We start from the raw sequence: 21,647 nt of genomic DNA, 5'->3' as shown, positions 1-21,647 counted from the left end.
AATAATTTTGGGAAATTAGGCGAGTAGAAAAAAAATCCTAATTCTCAACATATTCACATTCACAAAGAATTGAAAAATTGTCGCATAAAAAACTATCCTAAATGACAGAATACTTGGAAAATAATCATATTGATTAGAGTCAAAAGGAATTTTTGAGAATTCAATAATATTTGACTCTACTTAATTTTTTGAGCATGCAACTAAGGGTACCAGTGGATGTTGTGCTTTTGAATTTTCAGAATATAAAATCTATGTTAGACGATATGAATTGACTACTGTGTATTAGACATAAAGACATGTTCTATAATGATTGGATTATAAGTATGGAGGAGAGACTTCGTTGGAGATGATAAATAAATGAGCAATGGAATGAAATGGACATTGAGGCAATCTACTTAGGCAAACAGAAAGCTAGAGTATTTTTTAAATGGTGGAATACTAGTAGTAGTTGAACATGATAAAAAGTATTTTTATTCTGCAAGTGGTTTGGGTCCCAAATGTATTACTGGAGGTCAATGCAGGGATGCCATTTTGGGAGTTAATGAGAAAGATTCAGCTGTCGTCTTCAAAAGGAAACTAAATAAACACTTGAAAGGATAAAAAATTAAGGTGAAAGGGAAAGGTAGACAAGTGGGGCTGGCTGGATTCCTTGTCCACTGAGCCCTCGTAAACTAGATAAACATCTGTAACATTTATAAAATTCTAGGCTTTTATGCAAATAGTGTAAAGAATGTTTTCAATGCTTTTGATATAGATCATTTAACTAATTACTTTCTTATGCATTCTATTCCCTAGTGAGCCACAGGCAATGTGTTACATTGAAACATCCAATTTGGATGGGGAAACAAATCTCAAAATAAGACAGGTAATGAATTCAACATAAAATTGGTTTCTGAAAAGTTTCAACACATTCTGATAGGCACGGGGATTTACAATCTGAAATAGTATCAAGGTTTTATTTCACAATGCAGCAATGGAAATGAGAGTTGTTCATTCTTCTTCTGTTAATACATTCCATAGCCTAATTTATGCAAAATTTGCAAACCAATGATTTCCTCAACTTGTGGAAATTGGATTCAATAAAAATTGCTAGATACACTCAACAAATCAAATACAGTACAACTCCAATTATCTGAAATAATTGGGACCTGGCCTATGTCAGATAAATGTTTTTTTTTGAGAACTGGTCATTTTTAAAAAATAGCCAGTAGCAATAGCAAATCACTTGTAGCAGTGTTTAAAATACAACAAAGAAGAGAAGGCTTTTAAAAATTAATATTTAATTCTCACCCAAAAAATGCCAGCCGCTTCCAATCTCCATCACCTCCCCATTGAGGTCCTGCTCCTGCTGAGAGCCTGAGGTTCCCACTCCTGCCCAGGAGCCCAACGTCCCTGCTACCTTTGGCAGCCTGACGTGTCTGGTCAGTTTGGCTCTGAAAAACTTTTGGATAAGTGAGGATTTCTGATTTCAGAGAATCCAATTATGGATAATCGGAGTTGTACTGTAACATCTGTGGAGAGAGAAACCAGAGTAAGTCGGTGATCTTTCACCCGATTGAGCAAATCTTATAAATCAAATGTATTCTAAATTTATAGAAGATGCAAGGGGTGGTTTTTGAGTAGGATTGAGACAATGAGACTTAGATACAAAAAATGATGGTGCCAATAGGAGGGTATGGTGAAGGCTTGTTAATTGTCCATTTGGAGGACATGTAAGTAGAAGTGAATGATTGAGGACCTGAGAGGAGAGGGGAAGAATAATGCTGGAAATATGAAATACAGAATACTGCAGTTGCTGGAAATCAGAAAATAAAAGAATGCTGGAAGTGCCTGGCCAGTCATGCTGTATCTCTGGAAAGAGAAACACTGTTAGTTCTGGTCAGTTCTCATTGGTCAGTTATGATCCAAACTTGAGAGACTTGTTATCTGAAATTGTTAAATTTAATGAGGTTAAATATAGCAGAGTAACTCAAATAAAACTCTCCAAAAATAGGATAAAACCCTGATACAGTAGAAAATTGCCCCTGCCTATTTTATCTCAAACCTCGAGGATAGCGACTTTAATATGTTGTAATAGAACATTTAGTTTGCAATACTAAAACTGATTATTGAAGAAATGATCTCATTCTTGATCCCCATAGAATTTTGAAAGATTACCTTTGGAGGATTCTGAATCTTATTAATTATTGTCTTCTGTGGTGAATAGTTCATAACTCCCAAGGGTATATTTGTAATATTTCTAAATTGGATGGAGATAGCGATGCTTTGACTTGGTTCCAACAATTAATTCTAACATAATGCAATTAATTGTAGTTATTTAATTATAGCTTGGCCTGTTGTCTATGATAAACTTTTTTGTTCTTGAATTTTTTTTTTAAATGGGATCCTCTAAATTTTAATTATCTTTTCCTTCCAGGGCTTGCAATTGACTGCAAATATGCAATCCACTGCAGATTTAATGAAGATGACTGGAAATTTGGAGTGTGATGTACCGAATCGACACCTCTATGATTTCACTGGCAATCTCCGAATTGGAGACCATCGGTACTGTAACTTTAAAAAAATGCTTGTTTTGTTCCACATTCTTTATTCAGCCCTTGAGATCCCATTCCAGAATGCTAGCTAGTGATAGGATTAAGTGTCATAAAAGCACAGAAATGCTGAAAGAGTGTCCAGAGGAGATAAAGATATATAAGCAACATTTCGGGCCTGAGTCCTTCTTCAAGGTATAAGTAAAAAGCGGCAGATGTCTAAATTAAAAAGCTGTGGAGCAGGAAAGAAATGGCGGAGAAGAGTATAGATGAACAGACAAAAAGTGTTGATTGAATATGGATAGGAGGACAGGTAATTGGAAAGGTGAGAATTGATAGGGGGAGGGGGATTGTTGGTAAGTGGCACTTTTGACTTGGCCATATAATGATGCATATCAATTCAAATCAAGCTGTCAACTCCTACTTCCCAATAAGAAGACAGCTCAGATGACCTGGCAGTCAGGCCCATGACTGATTATCCATTGGGAGAACTCATTAATAGCATGCTCTGTGCGGTGCACTGAGGTAGCACAAACTCAGAAGACTGTACAACAGGCTTTATTCCAGTAAAAGTCTGAACATCATTTCATGCCTTGGTGGCTCCAGTGTGACTGGCTCAGAAGGGGCCAGCTCAGGTCTATATTCGGGTCAGCTGATTGACAGCCGACCAGGTGGAGTCAGCCCCTTAGGTGGTCTTCCTGCAGGTACAGAGATCACCCCCTGCAGTAGGCTGGTGGTTATATCACCACACTCTGTTATAATGCAACAACACACTGGTTAAAATGAATGTAATTTAAAAATTTGGCATTGTCTGCAATCTTCCTAATGATGCTATCTACATTCTCATCCATGTTATTAATATCTATGACAAACATCAGGGGCCAGCACCTATGAGGTTAAACAGCAACAGGGAATTGTGCACTTTTCATCTACCTCTCTGCCTTTCCTGGTAATCACCCAACTACCTGCTGCCTGCACCTTTAGCGAGACCACATCACTAAAGCTCGTGTCTGATGGTCTCAGCATGCTCCTGAATGAACCTAACTGCAGCTCAGCTACTCAATGCTTCACAGTTAGCAGCTGCAGCTGGACGCACTTCCCCTAGATGTAGTCATTATGGACATTGGCAGTTCCCACGTTCTACAGGATGAGCATACAGTATGCCCTCACTGCCATCTCTAAACCACCAAGACTGCAGAAACTTGTGATTATCTTACGTTATCTTTACCACTTCTCAGCCTCCTCACTGAAATCTCTTGAGGCAAACCTCAGCACTTGCACCTCAACAGCAACCCACTATCAAAATGGCTCTCCCACAAGAGCCTGCCTCCTTTTTATGTGTAATTTGATCGATAGTTCTCAGAGACTTGTGTGGAGCACAAACGCACTTTTATTAGCTTACAATTAACAGCCAGTATCTACAATGGTTTTCAGGTAAATCGGAGGTAAGGCAGGAAAACAGGGTTTATATCGGGACTGATGGGGGCGAAGCCAAGAGGAGGGGCCAGTCGTCTAATCTACCCATAGACAGTGAATTCCAGTTCACTGCATTCACCCCTTCTTTCAGAAGAGAACCTACGGGTGAAAACAGGGACCACGTTCAGCAAAACGAGCTTTTCACAATTATTTACAAGCTGAGTCTATCTGGGGGCCTGGTTATTCTGGTTGAGCACCTTAGAACTGGTGGACTTTGCTCTTCCAGAACTTCCTGTGCCTCCGTGGGTCTTGGATACTGGAACTCAAAGGGGGATTTAGGAATTCAAGATTCGATGGTTCCATGGTCAGAACCATTGTCGTCCAGAACCCTGCACGGGATATTTGGAGGATCCAGGTCTTTTGTGGGCATTGGGACCTCAGTTCCTGAAGGTGCCAGGTCTGTGATTGGGATGGTGTCCTCTCTGCCATTCGGGTATGCCACATAGGCATACATCGGGTTTGCACGCAGTTGGTGTACTCTCTCGACCAGAGGGTCCGTTTTGCTTCTTCTCACTGGTCCTGGTGTTGTTAGCCGTGCTGGAAGAGTGATCCCCAATGTAGATTTCCTCAGGACTGCAAACATTAGTTTGTGCAGAATTGCATTGGTCGCAGTGAGAGAAGTGATCTTATGGAGTGGAGCACGGTGGGCAGAACCTCTTGTCAGCGTGAGTCTGGAAGGCGTTTAGACTGGAGAGCTAATTTCACAGCTCTCCAAACCATTGCTTTCTCTTTTTCAACTTGTCTGTTCCCCCGGGTGTTGTAGCTAGTTGTCCTGCTTGAGGCGATGCTTCTTACGAGCATGTTTCAGTGTAGCTCTTCGCTCATAAACGATGAGCCGTGGTCGCTATGAATATAGCTAGGATACCTGAACATAGTGAAAATGGAGTGCAGAGCTCTGATAACTCGTGGTGGTGTCTGGGCAGGGGATGGCAAATGGAAAACACGAGTACTTATCAATAACATTAAGAAAGTACACGTTTCCGTTGGTGGAAGGAAGGGGCCCCTTGAAATCGCCGCTGAGTCATTCGAAAGGGCGGGAAGCTTTTCTCAGGTGTGCTTTGTCAGGGTGGTAGAAGTGCAATTTGCACTCAGCACAGACCTGGCGAAACCTGGTCATTTCCCTGATGTCTTCAATAAAGAGAGGCAGGTTGCGTGCCTTGATGAAGTGAGCCATGCGGGTGATGCCCGGGTGGCAGAGCTCGTCGTGAATTGACCACAACTGGCTGGTGTGTGCAGCAGCATAGCTTCCTCGGGGATAGGGCATCAGGAGGCTCATTGAATGGACCTGGCCTATACACAGTCTCATAGTTATAGGTGGAGAGTTCGATCCCCCACTTCCCGATCATTTCATTCTTTATTTTACCCCTTTTTGTGCTATTGAACATGAATGTTACAGCTCACTGATCAGTGAGCAGTGTAAATTTCCTGCCAGCCAGGTAGTGCTCCAGTGCCTGATGGTCTCCACAATGACTTGAGCCTCTTTCTCCACTGAAGAGTTTTAGAGCCTGTGGCCTTGTAGGGTGTGGGGGAAAAAATTACTGGCCTGCCCACCTGGTTAAGGGTTGCAGCCAGAGCTACATCAGAGGCATCGCTCTCAACCTGAAATTATAAGTTTTCGTCCACCGCGTGCATGGCAGCCTTAGCGATATAGCTCCTGACATAGCTAAAAGCCACCTGGGCTTTGGCCGTAATGGGAAGGAGGTGGATTTTAAAAGGGGATGGACCTTGTCAGCGTAATGAGGGCATAGTATGAAAAGAAGCCCAGGCACCTCTTTAAAGCTTTCATGGTTCTTGGGAATGGGAGGTCTAAGAGGGGGCGCATACGCTTGGCGTCTGGACCAATGTTGCCATTCCCCACCACATAACCCAGGATAGCTAGACCTTTAGTCCGGAATGCACACTTACTGACATTTGGATTTGGCTGTGGAGAAACTTCTAAAGATTGGTGTCGTGGTCCTCCAGATTGTGTCAGCAAATAATTTCTTTTTTTTTTCTTAAGTAGGAACAGGAGTAGGCCAAAAATGGCCCTTCGAGCCTGCTCCGCCATTCAATATGATCATGGCTGATCTAATTTATGACCTAACTCCACCTACCTGCCTTCTCCCCATATCCCCTAATTCCTCTATCATGTAAAAATTTATGTAACCGAATTTTAAATATGTTTAATGAGGCAGCCTCAACCACTTCCCTGGTTAGAGAATTCCAAACATTCACTACTCTCTGGGAAAAACTATTTTTCCTCATCTCTGTCCTAAATCTACTCCCCCGAATCTTGAGACTGTGTCCTCTCGTTTTAGTTTCCCTGGCCAGCTCAAAACACCTTCCTACATCTATCCTATCCATACCCTTCATAATCCTATATGTTTCTATAAGATCTCCTCTCATTCTTCTGAACTTGAGCGAATACAATCCTAGATGGTTTAATCTTTCATCATAAGTCAACCCCTTCATCCCAGGGATCAACCCAGTAAACCTCCTCTGGACTGTCTCCAAAGCCAGTATATTCTTCCTCAAATATGGAGACCAGAACTGGACACAGTACTCCAGGTGCGGTCTCACCAGTACCTTATACAGTTGCAACATTACCTCCCTACTCCTGAATTCAATTCCTCTAGCGATGAAGGCCAACATTCCATTTGCCTTCTTAATAACCTGCTGCACCTACATCCTAACTTTTTGTGATTCATGCACAAGCACTCCCAAGTCCCTCTGCACAACAGCATGCTGTAGTTTTTCACCCTTTAAATAATATTCAGCTCTTTTATTTTTCTTGCCAAAGTGGATAACCTCACTCTTACTAACATTGTACTCCATCTGCCAGACTTTTGCCCACTCATCCAACTTAACTATATCCCTCTGCAGACTCTCCACATCCTCATTACAATTTGCTCTTCCACTCAATTTGGTGTCATCTGCAAACTTGGCTACACCACATTTTGTCCCCTCCTCCAAGTCATCAATGTAAATGATGAACAGTTGTGGGCCTAACACTGACCCCTGCGGCACCCCACTTACCACTCTCTGCCAACCTGAAAAACTCCCATTTATCCCGACTCTCTGCCCCCTGTCAGACAATCCAGGCCAATAGACTTCCCCGGACTCCACTTTCCTGTAACTTACTGAGAAGTCTCTTGTGCGGCACCTTATAAAACGCTTTCTGGAAATCCAAATATACAACATCAACCTGTTCCCCTCTATTCACCGCACCCATTATATCCTCAAAGGATCCTTACAAGTTTGTCAAACAAGATCTTCCCTTTCTAAAACCATGCTGCGTCTGCCTGATTGAACCCTTACATTCCAAAAGTTTCACTATTTCATCTTTAATGACGGGTTCAAGCATTTTTCCAACTACAGACGTCAAGCTAATTGGCCGATAATTTCCAGTCTTCTGCCTACATCCCTTCTTAAAAAGTGGTGTGATATTTGCTGTCTTCCAGTCTGCCGGGACCTGCCCAGAATCCAAGGAATTTTGGTATATGACCACCAATGCATCAACTATAACTTCTGCCATTTCCTTCAGAACCCTTGGATGCATATCATCAGGACCAGCTGATTTGTCTGGCTTTAGTCCCACTAGTTTCTCCATCACTACTTCCTTTGTAACAACTATTTTATCAAGTCCCTCCCCAACATTCGCATCCTTAACTCCACACTTGGACATGCTGACACAAAATATTTATTTAATGCCTCGGCCATTTCCTCATTTTTTGCTACCAGTTTTCCTTTCTCATCCTCCAAGGGTCCTATGTTAACTCTGGCCACCCTCTTCCGCTTTATATATTTATAAAATTTTTTGCTTTCTGTTTTTATATTTGGTGCCAATTTACTTTCATAATCCTTTTTCCCATTTCTTATTACCCGCTTTGTAACCTCTTGTTGTCTCTTAAAGTTTTCCCAATCTTCCAGTTTCCCACTGCTCTTTGCAGCTTTGTACACCTGCGCCTTCAATTTTATACTCTCCTTTATTTCCTTTGTTAACCACGGTTGATTTTTCCCTCCCTTGCTGCCCTTTTTCCTGACCGGAATATATTTTTGTTGAGCATTACAAAATACTTCTTTGAAAATCTTCCACTGTTCCTCAACTGTTTCATCAATTAGCCTGTGCTCCCAGTCCACTCTGCCCAATTCCTCCCTCATCCTATGGTAGTCACCCCTGTTTAAGCATAATATATTAGTTTTAGATCTAACTATTTCCCCTTCCATCTGAATGAGAAATTCAATCATACTATGATCGCTATTTCCCAGATGGTCTCTGACTATTACATCATTTACTCTACCTATCTCATTGCACAACACTAGATCCAGGAGAGCATTTTCTCTTGTGGGTTCCTTAACATGCTGCTCAAGAATGTTATCGCGGATGCATTCTATAAAGTCCTCTTCCAGACTCTTCCAGATTTTCCCAATCTATGTGGAAGTTAAAGTCCCCCATGACTACTGCCGTATCATTATTACATGCCTCACTTATCTCTCTATTTATTTCCTGTGTCACTAAACTATTGTTATTTGGTGGGCGATAGATAACACCCACCAATAATTTTTTCCCTTTGTTATTCTTTATCTCTACCCAAATTGACTCAACATTATGCTCTTTAGATCTTATATCATCCCTCACTACTGCCTGGATCTCATCTTTGATGAAGAGTGCAACTCCACCTCCCTTACCATCCTGTCTATCTCTGCACCACCTGATACCCTTGAAAGTTTAATTCCCATTTAGGGTCACCTTGTAGCCATGTTTCTGTGATGGCTACTAAATCATAGGCATGGGTACCGATTTGCGCCTCAAGTTCACTCACCTTATTTCTAATACTGCGGGCATTCAGATAAAGTGCCCTTATGCTCTTTGTCCTTTTAATATCTAGTGACTTCTGTAACCTTTTCTTTTGATTTTTCTGCCCATATTTTTCTTTGTAATTTTCTTAAGACTATCATTGACCCGAAAACTCACTGCACCATCTGATTTTTTACTTTCTCCTCCCAACATTACTTTTCCTATTTTACTTTTCCTGGCCATTACTTTATCTTCCCTACCCTTTTCCCTATCACTCTGGTTCCCATACCTCTGCCAAATTAGTTTAAACCTTGCCCCACTGCTGTACCAAACATACTTGCCAAAATGTTGACACCTTTTGGATTTAGGTGCAACCCGTCCCTCTTGTAAAGATCATGCCTTCCCCAAAAGAGATCCCAATGATCCAAGAAGCCAAATTCTTGCCAAGGGTCCGTGATGACATTGTTGAGATAGGGGAAGGTGGCCTTTAACTCATACTTATCTGCCATTTCGTCCATCTGCCTCTGGAAGACTGAGACTCCATTTGTAATACCAAAAGGGACCCTCAGGAACTGATAAAGCTGTCCATCTGCCTTGAATGCTGTGTAGGGACGGTCCTCAGAATGAATCGGTAGCTGGTGATATGTAGCTTTCAGGACAATGGTCAAATAAACATGGTACTGTGCAATTTCATTCACCCCATCTGAGATTCAGGGGAGGGAGTATGCATCCAGGAGTGTGAAGCAATTTATAATTTGGCTATAGTCAATCACTAGCCTGGGCTTTTCTCCCCCTCTCACAACTACTACCTTGACTTTCCACGGGCTGTTGCTGGTTCAATTTTTTTTTCTTTCAGCAGCTGCAGCATTTCGGCTCTAATAAATTCTCTGTCCCCTGCACAGTATCACTTGCTCTTTGTGGCTATCAGCTTACAGTCAGGGATTAGGTTCTGAAATAGTGGTGGGGGGGGGGGGGGGGGTGCGGCATTCGATATTCAGCGTGGAGAGACTGCATATAGTGTTTGGCTTTTGCAACCTTCCATTCCGCACCTTGATTGTGGGGTGTGGGCCAGAGTACTCCATGGTCACGCTTTTAAGGTGACACAGGAAGTCTAGGTGCAGCAACACAGAAGCACACAATACATACAACCAAAACTTACAGTTAAGTAAACTGTCAAATGCCCCTGAATAGTCGCTGAATACGATTGCGATGCTAGATAAACCTTTAAGTTGCACTGCTGAGCAGTCGCAGGGTTTATAAAGCTCTCAGTTGAGCCAGTGTCTATTAGGCAATCCGTCAGATGTCTGTTTACCCTCACCTCCATCATCAAGTTGCTTAGCTGGTGGGGTTTTGCCTGGTCGAGGACAACTGATGCCAGCACTTCAGAGGTTGTCTTGATCAGAGGGCCGAGAAGATGGCGTCAACCACGAGGAGCAGCAAAATGGCCGCTGTTCCTGGTGTTGCTTCACTTCTGGATTTCCTCGATGCTTCACTTCTGGTAGTGGTTCCCACCACGAGGTGCAGCAAGATGTTGACGATGAACAGCATGGAGAGGCTGGGACCTGCACTTCTGGGCCTGAGCATGGGGTGTACGATGGTTCGGGGATCACACACGTGGTCACCTTCCTGGGTTCCCCTTGGCCTGACAGACTTACACTCAGTGTCCCCTCTTACTGCATCCTGAAAACATGGAATCCTTCGTGGGGCATCTGACACGGTGGTGTTTGGCCTGTCCACAGAAGTAGTATTCCTGCTTGTGTGTGGCTGTGATAGTCACTACCAGGGACTGCAGCACTCCTCAGAGCTGGTCTTCCGAGAAGGCGACGCTTTCATTAGAGAGGTCATCCGCTCCCAGTTGGGCCTGTTCAAAAGATTTTGCCAGATTGAGGGTACTGGCAAGGTCCTTCTTCCCCAACTCTTAACAGTTCACTGCTTCTTGTACCTCGATCTCACTATTGCCCAGAGTGTATCCTGGATCTGCTCTTTTTCTCTCACCCAGGCTGAGACCGCTTCGTAGTGGCCCTTTCTCTTCAGCATCCACAGTTCCAAGAACATAGTTGTCCAGCGATTCACCTAGTCGTTACTGACGTTGAGAGAGTCGGTGTCTCACCAGCACGTTGTTCTGAGGCCTCATGTAGTGGGCCTCAGGCCTTCAATGGCCGTCTCATATGTCACGCAGTCCCTGATAACTGTGTATCCCTTGGGACCGACTCGGGAGAGGAGGGCCAATCTCTGGAGGCAGTCAGAGTGGAAGATTTCTTGGGTGGCCGTTAGGTAAGACTGGAAGCACTCCAACCAGTAGGTGAATTCTTCTAGAGCTTCTGGGAATAGAGGGTCGACATGGAGCATGCCTGGCTTCAAAAAGACTTCCATCCCATTTACAAAAGAAAGCTAATAAAATTGTAATGTGATTGTTGGTACTCAGAGCACAAACATGCTTTTATTAACTTACAATTAACAGCCGGTATCTACAGTGGTTTTCAAGTAAATTGGAGGTAAGGTGAGAAAACAGGGTTTATATTGGGACCGATGGGGGTGAAGGGCGAGTCATCTACCCATAGATGGTGAATTCCAGTTCACTGCATTATGCACTGCTAGTCTGTTAGATCTCTGGGAAGTAAAAAAGCTAGTCCTTTAAAATATACTGCATTGAACACACTATTGCTCAATCAAGAGAAGGGGCAAATAAGCACAATGGACTCTGTTACACCAGGCCAGTGCCTTCCACTTGAAGTGGCTGGTTTATATTTGTTAAGCTTTAATGCTGGAAACTTTGATCATATAACCATATAACCATTTACAGAGTGGAAACAGGCCATGTTGGCCTTTCAAGTCCGTACCGGTTCACTGATTTTGTGCGCCCTCTTCAGGCAATGGTCCCGATGGGTTTGGCCCTTGAATTCCAACTTCAATGGCTGAATTCTCCCGTTATTCCACCTTGGCAAATAGACAGCACAGTTACAGTGCCAACGATCTTGATTTGAATCTGGCGCTGTCTATAAAGACTTTGTACCTTCTCCCCGAGACCAGTGTGGGTTTCCCCAGGTGCTCAAGTTTCCACCTTCCAAAAACGTGGGATGGGAGGTTACTTGGGTATAATTGGGCGACACTGATTGAAATGGCAAGAATCAACTTCTACAGTTTTGATAATAAATTATAACTTTATTATTGTAAAGCATCTAGTAGACTGCTATCCTATCACCTGTTAATTATCCATTTTGGTTAATTGCTTCTAATTTCAAAGACTTTCTTGTTCTTGAACCTTTAGAGATTGTCAGAAATTAATGACTATTTCATTGTATGGTCAAGAAGCCTGCTCTACCTTTTGATGCATCTGTGGGGCCACCCTGATATTTGAAGCTTTTAATTTCACTATTGAAGGACTTGAAAGCACAGATTTTTTTCTTCAAAGTTCCTGCACAAATGTGTTCAGGGATGTTTCCAGTTATGTTTTTGTTATGTTTCTGCAGTCCTGCTCCTGTCGGACCTGACCAGATTCTGTTACGAGGCGCACAACTAAGGAACACACAATGGATACGTGGGCTTGTTGTATATACAGGACATGACACTAAACTGATGCAGGTTATCTAATTTTCTTGTCTTTGTTTGGAAATTGCTCAATTGCCTAGTATATGTACTTCAATTAAAACTGTTATGCTTTTTGGTGATGATATCTGTCTAATACAAATGGTTAGATCTGATGGTTTCTCTAGCTATAGTAAATCCTGCTGGAGAACTAAGCATCTTGGGAATGAGTTGAGGGTCCAATATAGTTTATCAGATTGTTAATTGATTTCAGATTTATTGCCAGAGTATATACATGACATCACATATAACCTGAGATTCTTTTTTCTGCGAGCGAGGTAGAGTTACCACTTATTGGTTGTGCAAAAAAAAACATGTGCACAGTGTATACATGTAAACAAATGAAGAACTGATAACAAATGTAAACAATCTGTGCAATACAGAGAGAATAAAAAATTAATTAATATGCACAAATAAGAGTCCTTAAATGAGTCCCTGATTGAGTTTGTAGTAGAGGGGTAGCAGCTTTTCCTGAGTCTTGTGGCACCTATTACCTCTTTCCTGATGGCAGCAACAAGAAGAGTGTGTGCTGGGTGGTGTGGGCCCTTGCTGATAGCTGCTGCCCTCTGATGTCACCATTCCCTGAAGATGTTCTCAATAGTGGGGAGGGTTTTGCCTGTGGTGTCCTGGGCTGTGTCCACTACCTTTTGGAGGGCTTTCCACTCAGGGGGTATTGGTGTTCCTATACCAGACCGTGATGCAGCCGGTCAATATCAAGAGTTAAATTCCCAGGTGGTTACAGAAACTAGGGTTGTTTCCTTGAAGCTTAAGAAGTTTACCCAGTTGTTTCCATCTGATTGACCATTGTCATATATCTTGTATCTTCTCACCTGAAGAAATGGGTTTTCCAGTTGTATTTAGCAATGAGGTCTGGTCTGAAAAGTTGATTTTTGAAGAGATATGCTACCATAGACCTGGTGAAATCATCTTTAATTCTCCATGGAAATTTGTTTTTAACTGTGCTTTTGTTTAGCTGCAAAAAAAAGTAAATTCTGCTGTTGAGAAATGAGTCCAAATACAGTCTAAAATTGCTCTTTAATTTCAGGTAAATTACCTGATCAATTCTAAAAATGTTGATAGTTTTGAAATAAAAAAAAAAAATCATTTCATTGTGATTTGTTTATATAGGGCCTTGGTGAGACCTCACCTGGAGTATTGTGTTCAGTTTTGATCTCCTTATCTGAAGAAGGACATCATTGCCATGGAGAGAGTGCAGAAAAGGTTGACCCGATTGATACCAGGGATGGCGGGACTTGCATATGAAGAAAGGCTAGAATGACTGGGCTTGTACTCACTGGAGTTTAGATGGCTAAGAGGAGATTTAATAGAAACGTTCAAAATTCTTAAGGGATTTGATAGGCTAGATGCAGGAAGATTGTTCCCAATGTTGAGCAAGTCTAGAACCAAGGGTCACAGTTTAAGGATAAAGGGGAAGTCCTTTAGGACTGAGATGAGGAAGAATTTTTTCACCTAGAGGGTGGCGAATTTATGGAATTCTCTGCCACAGGAAGTGATTGAGGCTGGTTCCATAGCTATATTTAAGAGAGAGTTAGATTTAGTACGTGACTAGGGGGATCAGGGGGTATGGAGAGAGAGCTGGAACAGGGTACTGAGTGGATGATCAGCCATGATCAAAATGAATGGCGGTGTAGGCTTGAAGGGCCAAATGGCCTACTCCTACTTTCTATGTTTCTATATTGGTTTCTCTGAGCTCCATACAAGTGTATTAATGGTTGATAGCACTGATGGTAGAAAATTGAGATTTAACATGTATGTACAAACCTGTTTGTCAGGTTGGTAAATTCTCTGACAATGTAGTCCTAACATTGTCAGCCTGTAAGCATATTCATGTATGATGATGAATGGAACACACTTACTACTTTATAATTCAGTGTTAGCATTTTTGCCGACATTTCTATTCACTTTAAAAAGAACAAACACTTAAATGCTCCTTTATTAGAAATAAATACAATTATATAAGCAACTTGTTTCAAAAGTTAATAAATCATCTTGACATTACTTTGCCTAAACAAAGCCTTTAATTAAAGGTATTTTGTACACAATAGATAAATAATCTAAAGAATGGGAAATAGAATTAATAGAGTTTAACATGTTTTTAGCTCTGCGTTATAAAATAAAACTAATGCATATGAACATCGGCATCTGGCAAATGTAACAAAATTTCACAAGGCACAATGGTTTGGTCCGATTATAATCGAGAACTATGCTGCCACCCCAATTTGGGGAAGAAAAGATCATAGTGTATATCTTGAATTAATCTTGTGAGCAAGGAATGCTTTTTTTTAAATTTTTTTTATTTTTCACACTATAAACCACACTGACCAAGATACATACAGACATTTTTTCTCTTGAATATATACACTGTCATTTTCTCCCCCTTTTCCCCCCTCCCTTCCCTCCCTCTCTCACCCCCTTTCCCATTTATTTGAAGTTCAATCTAGAAGATACATTAAACCCGTTAAACAATGTTGTCACTTAATAAAAATAAACAAGAAATTTTACTGAGTCAGTTCTTTTCGTTGTCTTCTCCTTCTGTCATTTTAGGTGGTGGAAGTCCATGGTAGGATTTCTCTATTGTGTTTCATGTATGGCTCCCATATTTGTTTGAATATTGTGATGTTATTTCTTAAATTATATGTTATTTTTTCTAATGGAATACATTTATTAATTTCTATGTACCATTGTTGTATTCTCAAGTTGTCTTCTAATTTCCAGGTTGACCTAAGCTAGGGCTATCATAACAAATCTTTTTTGTGCTCCATCTAAATCGAGTCCAAATTCTTTATTTCTTATATTACTTAGGAGGAAGATATCTGGGTTTTTTGGTATATTGCTTTTTGTGATTTTATTTAATATCTGGTTTAGATCTTCCCAAAATTTTTTCACTTTCTCACATGTCCAAATTGCATGAATTGTTGTTCCCGTTTCCTTTTTACAGTGAAAACATCTGTCTGATACTGTTGGGTCCCATTTCTTTAACTTTTGAGGTGTGATGTATAGCCTGTGTATCCAGTTATATTGTATCATGCGTAACCTTGTGTTTATTGTATTTCTCATAGTTCCGGAGCATAGCTTTTCCCATGTTTCATTCTTTATCTTTATGTTTAGATCTGTGAGCAAGGAATGCTTGAAGTAAGATACACCATTAATCATTGGGACCTTGGAACTTCAACATTTTATTTTTGATGCATTTACTTGCCCCCCCCCCAAAAAATCAGATTTAAAAGAAAATTGTGTTGCACACATTGGTGTACAGAGTGCAAAATTTTCATCAAAATGTCAGAGTAGAGAATTAAATTAGCTTTAACTATTGGACAACTTTGTCTCCAAAATTGGGTTTCGTAAAATGTTACGCCAATTTTTAGCAGCTGTTTTTTAAAAAATGTGGTATAATATTAAAAATCTCTTGGACTTTTTTTTGTCAAATACCTGTAATAGTGTTCAAAATATTGGTGGTGTGAGAAATGCGTGAGGTACAAACTTACAGAAATTTCACTGATGATGTAGACAGGAGCAAAAATAAGTAATTTTCTGGCTGAACTTTTTTTTTAGGATGCTTGACTCCTTGGATATTTTCCACAATTTTGCAAAAAATAAGACTGAAATTATATTTAACAATTTGTCATTCATGAAGTACGAATTCTAAAATATATTATATAGCTTTAGATTATAGGTGAATGATTCTTGTTTCTGTTTTCTTAATGCACAGAATTCAACTAAGGCACCATTGAAGAGATCCAATGTTGAAAAAGTTACAAACATGCAGATTCTGATTCTCTTCTGCATTCTAGTAGTGATGTCCTTGGTGAGCGCTGTGGGCACCGAGATTTGGAACAACCGGCACGATGTTGATGATTGGTACCTGACCACGAGCAGTAAGGATCGTTCATTATTTAAGATTTAATCTAACACTTTAAGCACTTAATTAAAATCTCAGTTCTGTAGGACAGAGTCAGGTTTATTTTTCATGAAAATGTGTCATGAAATTTGTGGGTTTCCAGCAGCAGAAACAAGAACAAGGAGCAAAAATTATTATAAATCGCAATTCCATTAATACAAGAGGATAAAAAAGATAAAAGGGCAAAAACCAGAAAGTGAGCTAGTGTCCATAGGTTCATTGTCCTTTCAGGAATCTGAGAGCAGAGGGTGAGAAGCTGTTTTTGAAACATTAAGTGTGTCTTTTCAGGCTCCTGCACGTCCTTCCTGATGGTAGCAGTGAGAAAAGAGCATGGTGGTGAGGGTACTTGTTGATAGAAGATGCTTTCGTGAGGCACCACCTCTGAAAGATGTCCTTAATGGAGTGAAGACTAATGCCCATGATGGTGCTGGCCAAGTTTACCCCCCTCTATACCCTGTTCCTGTCCTGTGCATTGGCTCCTCCATACCAGACAGTGATGCAACCAGTCAGAATTCTCTCCACAGTACATTTGTAGAAATTTTCAAGAGTCTTTGGTGACAGACCAAATCTCCTCAAAATCCTAACAAAATATAGCCACTGGCATGCCTTCTTCATGATTGCATTGACATGATGGCCCCAGGAGAGGTTTTCAAAGATAAAGTACACAGTCATTTCCATCGTTTTACTGATGCTGAGTCCATTGTTGTTGTTTGTGCGACACCACTCAACGAGCTAATCTATCTCATTCCTTTACGCTTCCTCGTTGCCATTTGTGATTCTGCTGACAACTGTGGTGTCATCAGAAAATTCATAAATGTCATTTGAATTGTGCCTGGCCACACAGACATGGTTGTAGAGAGAGTAGAGCACTGGGCTAAGCACACATACTTGAAGTGCACCTGTGTTATTGTAAGGGAGGAGGTAATGTTGTTACCGATCTGTACTGATTGTGGTCTTCTGATGAAGAAGTTGAGAATCCAGTTGTAGAGGGAGGTACAGAGGTCCAGGTTTTGAAGCTTGTTGACCAGTACTGAGGGGATGATGGTGTTGCAAGGAGTCTGATGTATGTCGGTATTGTTGTTGTCCAGATGATTCAGGGCTAGTGGAGAGCCAATGAGATTGCCTCTGATGTGGAACAATTGTGGTGATAGGCAAATTGCAGTGGGTCCAGGTCTTTGCTTAGATGTGAGTTAATTTTGGCCATGAATAACCTTTCAAAGCATTTCATTAAAGCAGATGTGAGTGCCACATGGTAATATTTCAATATGATAAAATGCACTTTCTCACATGATGCCCCCTCATTCCTTCCCCTTGGTCCTCAAGAAGTTCAACACTTACACCTCATCCCTCAACACTATTTGGGGCACCAAACAGTCTTTCCAAATGGTAAATCTGTGGGGGAGGGGGGTCAACCTCCTCTTTCAACACATTTCGGGGTCCCAAACAGTTATTTCAATTGGTAAATCCGTAGGAGTCACTTATTGCTGCATCCAATGCTCCTGATGTGGCCTCATCTATTTCGTGGAGACTGGGTGCAGACTGGGACATTGTTTTGTCGAGCCCTTTTGCTCTGTCCACTGCAATAACAAGGACTTCTGAATGGCCATCCATATTTCCACACATTATAGCCACACCGACAGAAATGATTATTTGCTCAAGACTATGCAGAAATTATTTTTGTGGTCAATGCATAATTTTCATTGGTTAAGAATGAGATAATTGAAGGATGAAAAACATGAATCAGTGCTTGAAGAAGCTATTTAAATTTTCAGTATTATACAGAGGTACAAATAGTTATCTATGATGCCAATGGCATATATTATGAAGTTAATTGTATCTTTCTTTCTTTACATTAGGTGGTATCACAGCTAATTTTGGGTTCAATCTTCTCACTTTCATCATTCTTTACAACAATCTTATCCCAATCAGTTTGTTGGTAACATTGGAAGTTGTTAAATTTACCCAAGCTCTTTTCATTAACTGGGTATGTGTTTATTATGTTGAGAACACATTGAAATTGCGTTATTGGCTCCCCCATTTATTTTGTAAGATTATTTAAAGGGTCATAGAAACAAAATGTTTAAACCATTTAAAAGTAATATCATCTGGATCTTCTCTTATTGTGTTTTTGTATAATTTAACATTTGGTATGGATTCAAGGGAAATTGTCAGATAATATTTGATAATTGCCTGAGAAAATTAAAATATACAGATGTTTTGGGCATAAAATCAAAATGTTATTTTTGATAACTCATTGTTGGTTTCTATTAATGGCAATGATAATTGTATATCAAGAGTCTGAATTTGAGATGAGGTTTCATTTTCTTTGCTATTACAGGATATGGATATGTACCGTTCAAAAACAGATACCCCTGCAATGGCCAGAACATCCAATCTGAATGAAGAGCTTGGCCAGGTAGGAAATAGCAATAAAATTTCCAGAAGCATTACTCAGCAAAATCTTTATCATAAAATTTTCAAAATTGCTTTCAAAAATTAGAGGTAATTTTCATTTTATATCAAGTATTGGGTCCATTGCAAACCATTAAAGTGAATAAATTCCCAGGGCCTGATGGGATCTGTCCATGGTTAGTGAGAGACAAATGAGATTGCTGGAGCCTTAACTGGGATATTTATATCCTTGCTTTCCACAGGTGAGGTCCCAGAGATTAAAGAGTAGCCATTGTTTTTCCTTTCTTTAAGGATAATAGGGATAAGCCAGCAAATTATTGATCTACACTGTTACATCACTGGTACAGAAGTTATTGGAGAGGATTCTTGGAGATGGGATTTGCTTGCATTTCAAAAATCATGAGCTTATTGGGGATGGCCAACATTGCTTTGTGTGAGACAGGTCACATTTTATGAACAATTCAGTTTTTTTGTTGAGGAAGTGACAAAGATGATTGAGGGCAGGATTGTGGAAGCAAGGTCCCTCTTGGAAGGCTGATCCAGAAGATGAAGACACATGCCATCCTTGTTGACTTGGTAGATTGGATTCAAAACTGGTTTGGTCATAGAAAATAAAAGGTAGTGGTGATTAGTTTAATTTGACCTTATGGTTAGTACAGATATTGTGGGTTGAAGGGCTTGTTCTTGTGTCATACTATCCTTTGTTTCATGTTCATTTAGCCTTGTTTTTAAATGTTAAAATATAATTGAAACAAAACATAAATTATGACCCTCATCCTTATTTTCACAAATCTCTATGTTAATCCTTTTTTTCCCTACAAATTTCTCTACCTTTGTAACCCACTGTGATGGTCCCTGAATTTAATAATTTCTCCATTGCCAGTTTTGCCTCTGGTACGCCATCTGTGCCACCCCTTCTCTTTGTTCATTCAGGATTCCAGCGTCTGCAGTTTGTGTGTTTCTCCATTCCTCTCTACAATGTCTCTCTGAAAGTAAAACAGACTGTTCATAATCCTTGTTTTGTATTTGACCCTAAGATTAACTTTAAATTATCTGAGTTATTATCTGTTATTTCCATTTCCCAGCTTTGACTACTCCACTGTTAAAACCTTTGTTCTTTTCTATCTACTTTTTAGGGCTTGATTGTTTCTCCCTTATTCTACTTGTCCATAAACTTGAAGTAATCCAAAGCTCTAGTGCCCGTGTCCTATCAAGTGTTCTTGTCTACCTATTTGGCTGTCAATCATGTAAAAGTTTTATTTTAAAATTCAAATTCTTAGTGCTTTCACAACATTGCATAGCATCCTTTCTCAGTGAGTGCCTCCTTCAATTTTGGTCTCATGGGCAATCTAGTTTAAAAGAAAACAAAAATTGCAGATGTTGGAAACTTGAGCATATATTAATATGATAGAGGAACTCAGTGTTTCAGTGAGCATCCAGCGGGAAAAATGGTCACTCAACATTATGGGTCAGGTCTAAAAATGTTAATTCCCTGACCTGCTGAGTTCCTTCATCGTCTTATTTTTGAACCCAATTTTAAAGTCTGCAGCTTTGAAAGTCATGGCTTTTAGTGACAAAATCGATCCTTAGGATTTCTACATTGTCCTTCGCTGTGCCCACATCCTATCTCTGTCAAAACCTGCCATGTGACCAGGTATTATATTGACTGCTAAATTGGCTTGGTGTCAGGTTGTGAGTACTGCTGTGTGAAGAATTCAGACACAAAGTCCACAGGCTGTACAACAGGCTTTGATCAGCTTAAACTTGTACACACCAGGTCTCAGTACACTCCTGGATCCACACGCCTGACTGCTCCCAAAGGGGCCTGTTCAAGTCTTTAGACGAGCTGGTGATTGACAGCAGGCAGGTGGGGCCAGCCTCCCAGATTGCCTATCAGCAGGTACAGAGGATGCCCCCTTGAGTAAGCTGGTAGGAGTGCGGCCAGTGTATCATCACACAGGTATTTTGGTTTTGGTAACACTTTGGTTGTAGACATCTTTCTGCTTGTTCAGAGATAAAAAATTCACGTTGGTTTTGTACAATTTGGAAAAACGACGAGATATTACTTCCTATTGAGAGAGATTAGAACTTAACCTCAAATGTAAGAGTATTTTAGAAATAGAAATACCTATATTGTATATTAGATCTAATTGGCCTTCAGTTATTCAATGGAATAATGTGTTATCCTGTTGTTTAATCAAGTACTTAGGTTGTCATAGTGAAACAAATGATTTGGGACAGTGAGGGCTATGATCCAGTGCAGGTCGATGGAAAATTAGGTGGAAAAATATTTTGGCACCGACTAGATGGGCTGAAAGGATTGTTTTTGGGCTGTAGTTTTCTAGGATTGTAGTTGAGTCTAAATGGCAAGGTTAGATGGCATTGAAAATTTGTATGTAGTCATTTTTCACAATGAAAGATGAAATCTTCATTCTTTGTTATTTTAGATAAATAGATTTATTGTTTATAATTTTCTCTTCCAGGTAAAATACCTATTTTCAGATAAAACTGGCACATTAACTTGCAACATCATGGAATTTAAAAAATGTTCCATTGCTGGCATTACATATGGGTAAGTTCATAAATGAGTAGTTTTCATTCATTGAGAATTATCTGGGAATCAGGAAAGTATTTCCCATTCATGGAAAGAGAAAACAGAATGATACCAATAATATTTTTGGTGCTTGGAAAACTCATTGTATTCCATCGTATTTGCTTTATGCTTTTCTCATTTGCAAACTGTTCATGACAAGAAAGTTGTCCAATGAAAGAGAAATGCACTCCCTTCTCAGCCAAAATCACTAAACGTTTTGTCATCTGGAAAGTTTGTATTTTTTAAATATATTGCATAGAGAAATAGAGCAAACTAATCCTAGTTCCATATATTGGTAAATAATGAGATGTATTTAGATATTACAGCAGTCATTAGTAATTCTAAGAGAGATAC

General features: G+C 40.2%; 1 protein-coding gene across 19 annotated transcripts in view; it reads left to right on the top strand.

Annotated features, from left to right (window-relative positions):
* The window catches only part of LOC138739430 (phospholipid-transporting ATPase IB-like), a 524,646-nt gene that overhangs the window by 203,720 nt on the left and 299,279 nt on the right, over nucleotides 1-21,647 (top strand). For all 19 annotated transcript variants that reach the window (XR_011342240.1, XM_069891443.1, XM_069891442.1 and 16 more), the window contains 7 exons: nucleotides 796-865; nucleotides 2,417-2,544; nucleotides 12,255-12,366; nucleotides 16,100-16,265; nucleotides 18,145-18,272; nucleotides 18,627-18,704; nucleotides 21,184-21,272. Coding sequence is in view for 18 of the 19 variants with exons in the window: in XM_069891443.1 (XP_069747544.1) it covers nucleotides 796-865; nucleotides 2,417-2,544; nucleotides 12,255-12,366; nucleotides 16,100-16,265; nucleotides 18,145-18,272; nucleotides 18,627-18,704; nucleotides 21,184-21,272 (771 nt within the window). In the remaining variant the exon portion in view is untranslated. The remainder of the gene's footprint in view (nucleotides 1-795; nucleotides 866-2,416; nucleotides 2,545-12,254; nucleotides 12,367-16,099; nucleotides 16,266-18,144; nucleotides 18,273-18,626; nucleotides 18,705-21,183; nucleotides 21,273-21,647) is intronic.

The sequence above is a fragment of the Narcine bancroftii genome, chromosome 7 (assembly GCF_036971445.1).
Source record: "Narcine bancroftii isolate sNarBan1 chromosome 7, sNarBan1.hap1, whole genome shotgun sequence".
Lineage (NCBI taxonomy): Eukaryota > Metazoa > Chordata > Chondrichthyes > Torpediniformes > Narcinidae > Narcine > Narcine bancroftii.
Note: the sequence above shows the minus strand (reverse complement) of the source record. Positions and strands in the feature narration are given on the sequence as shown.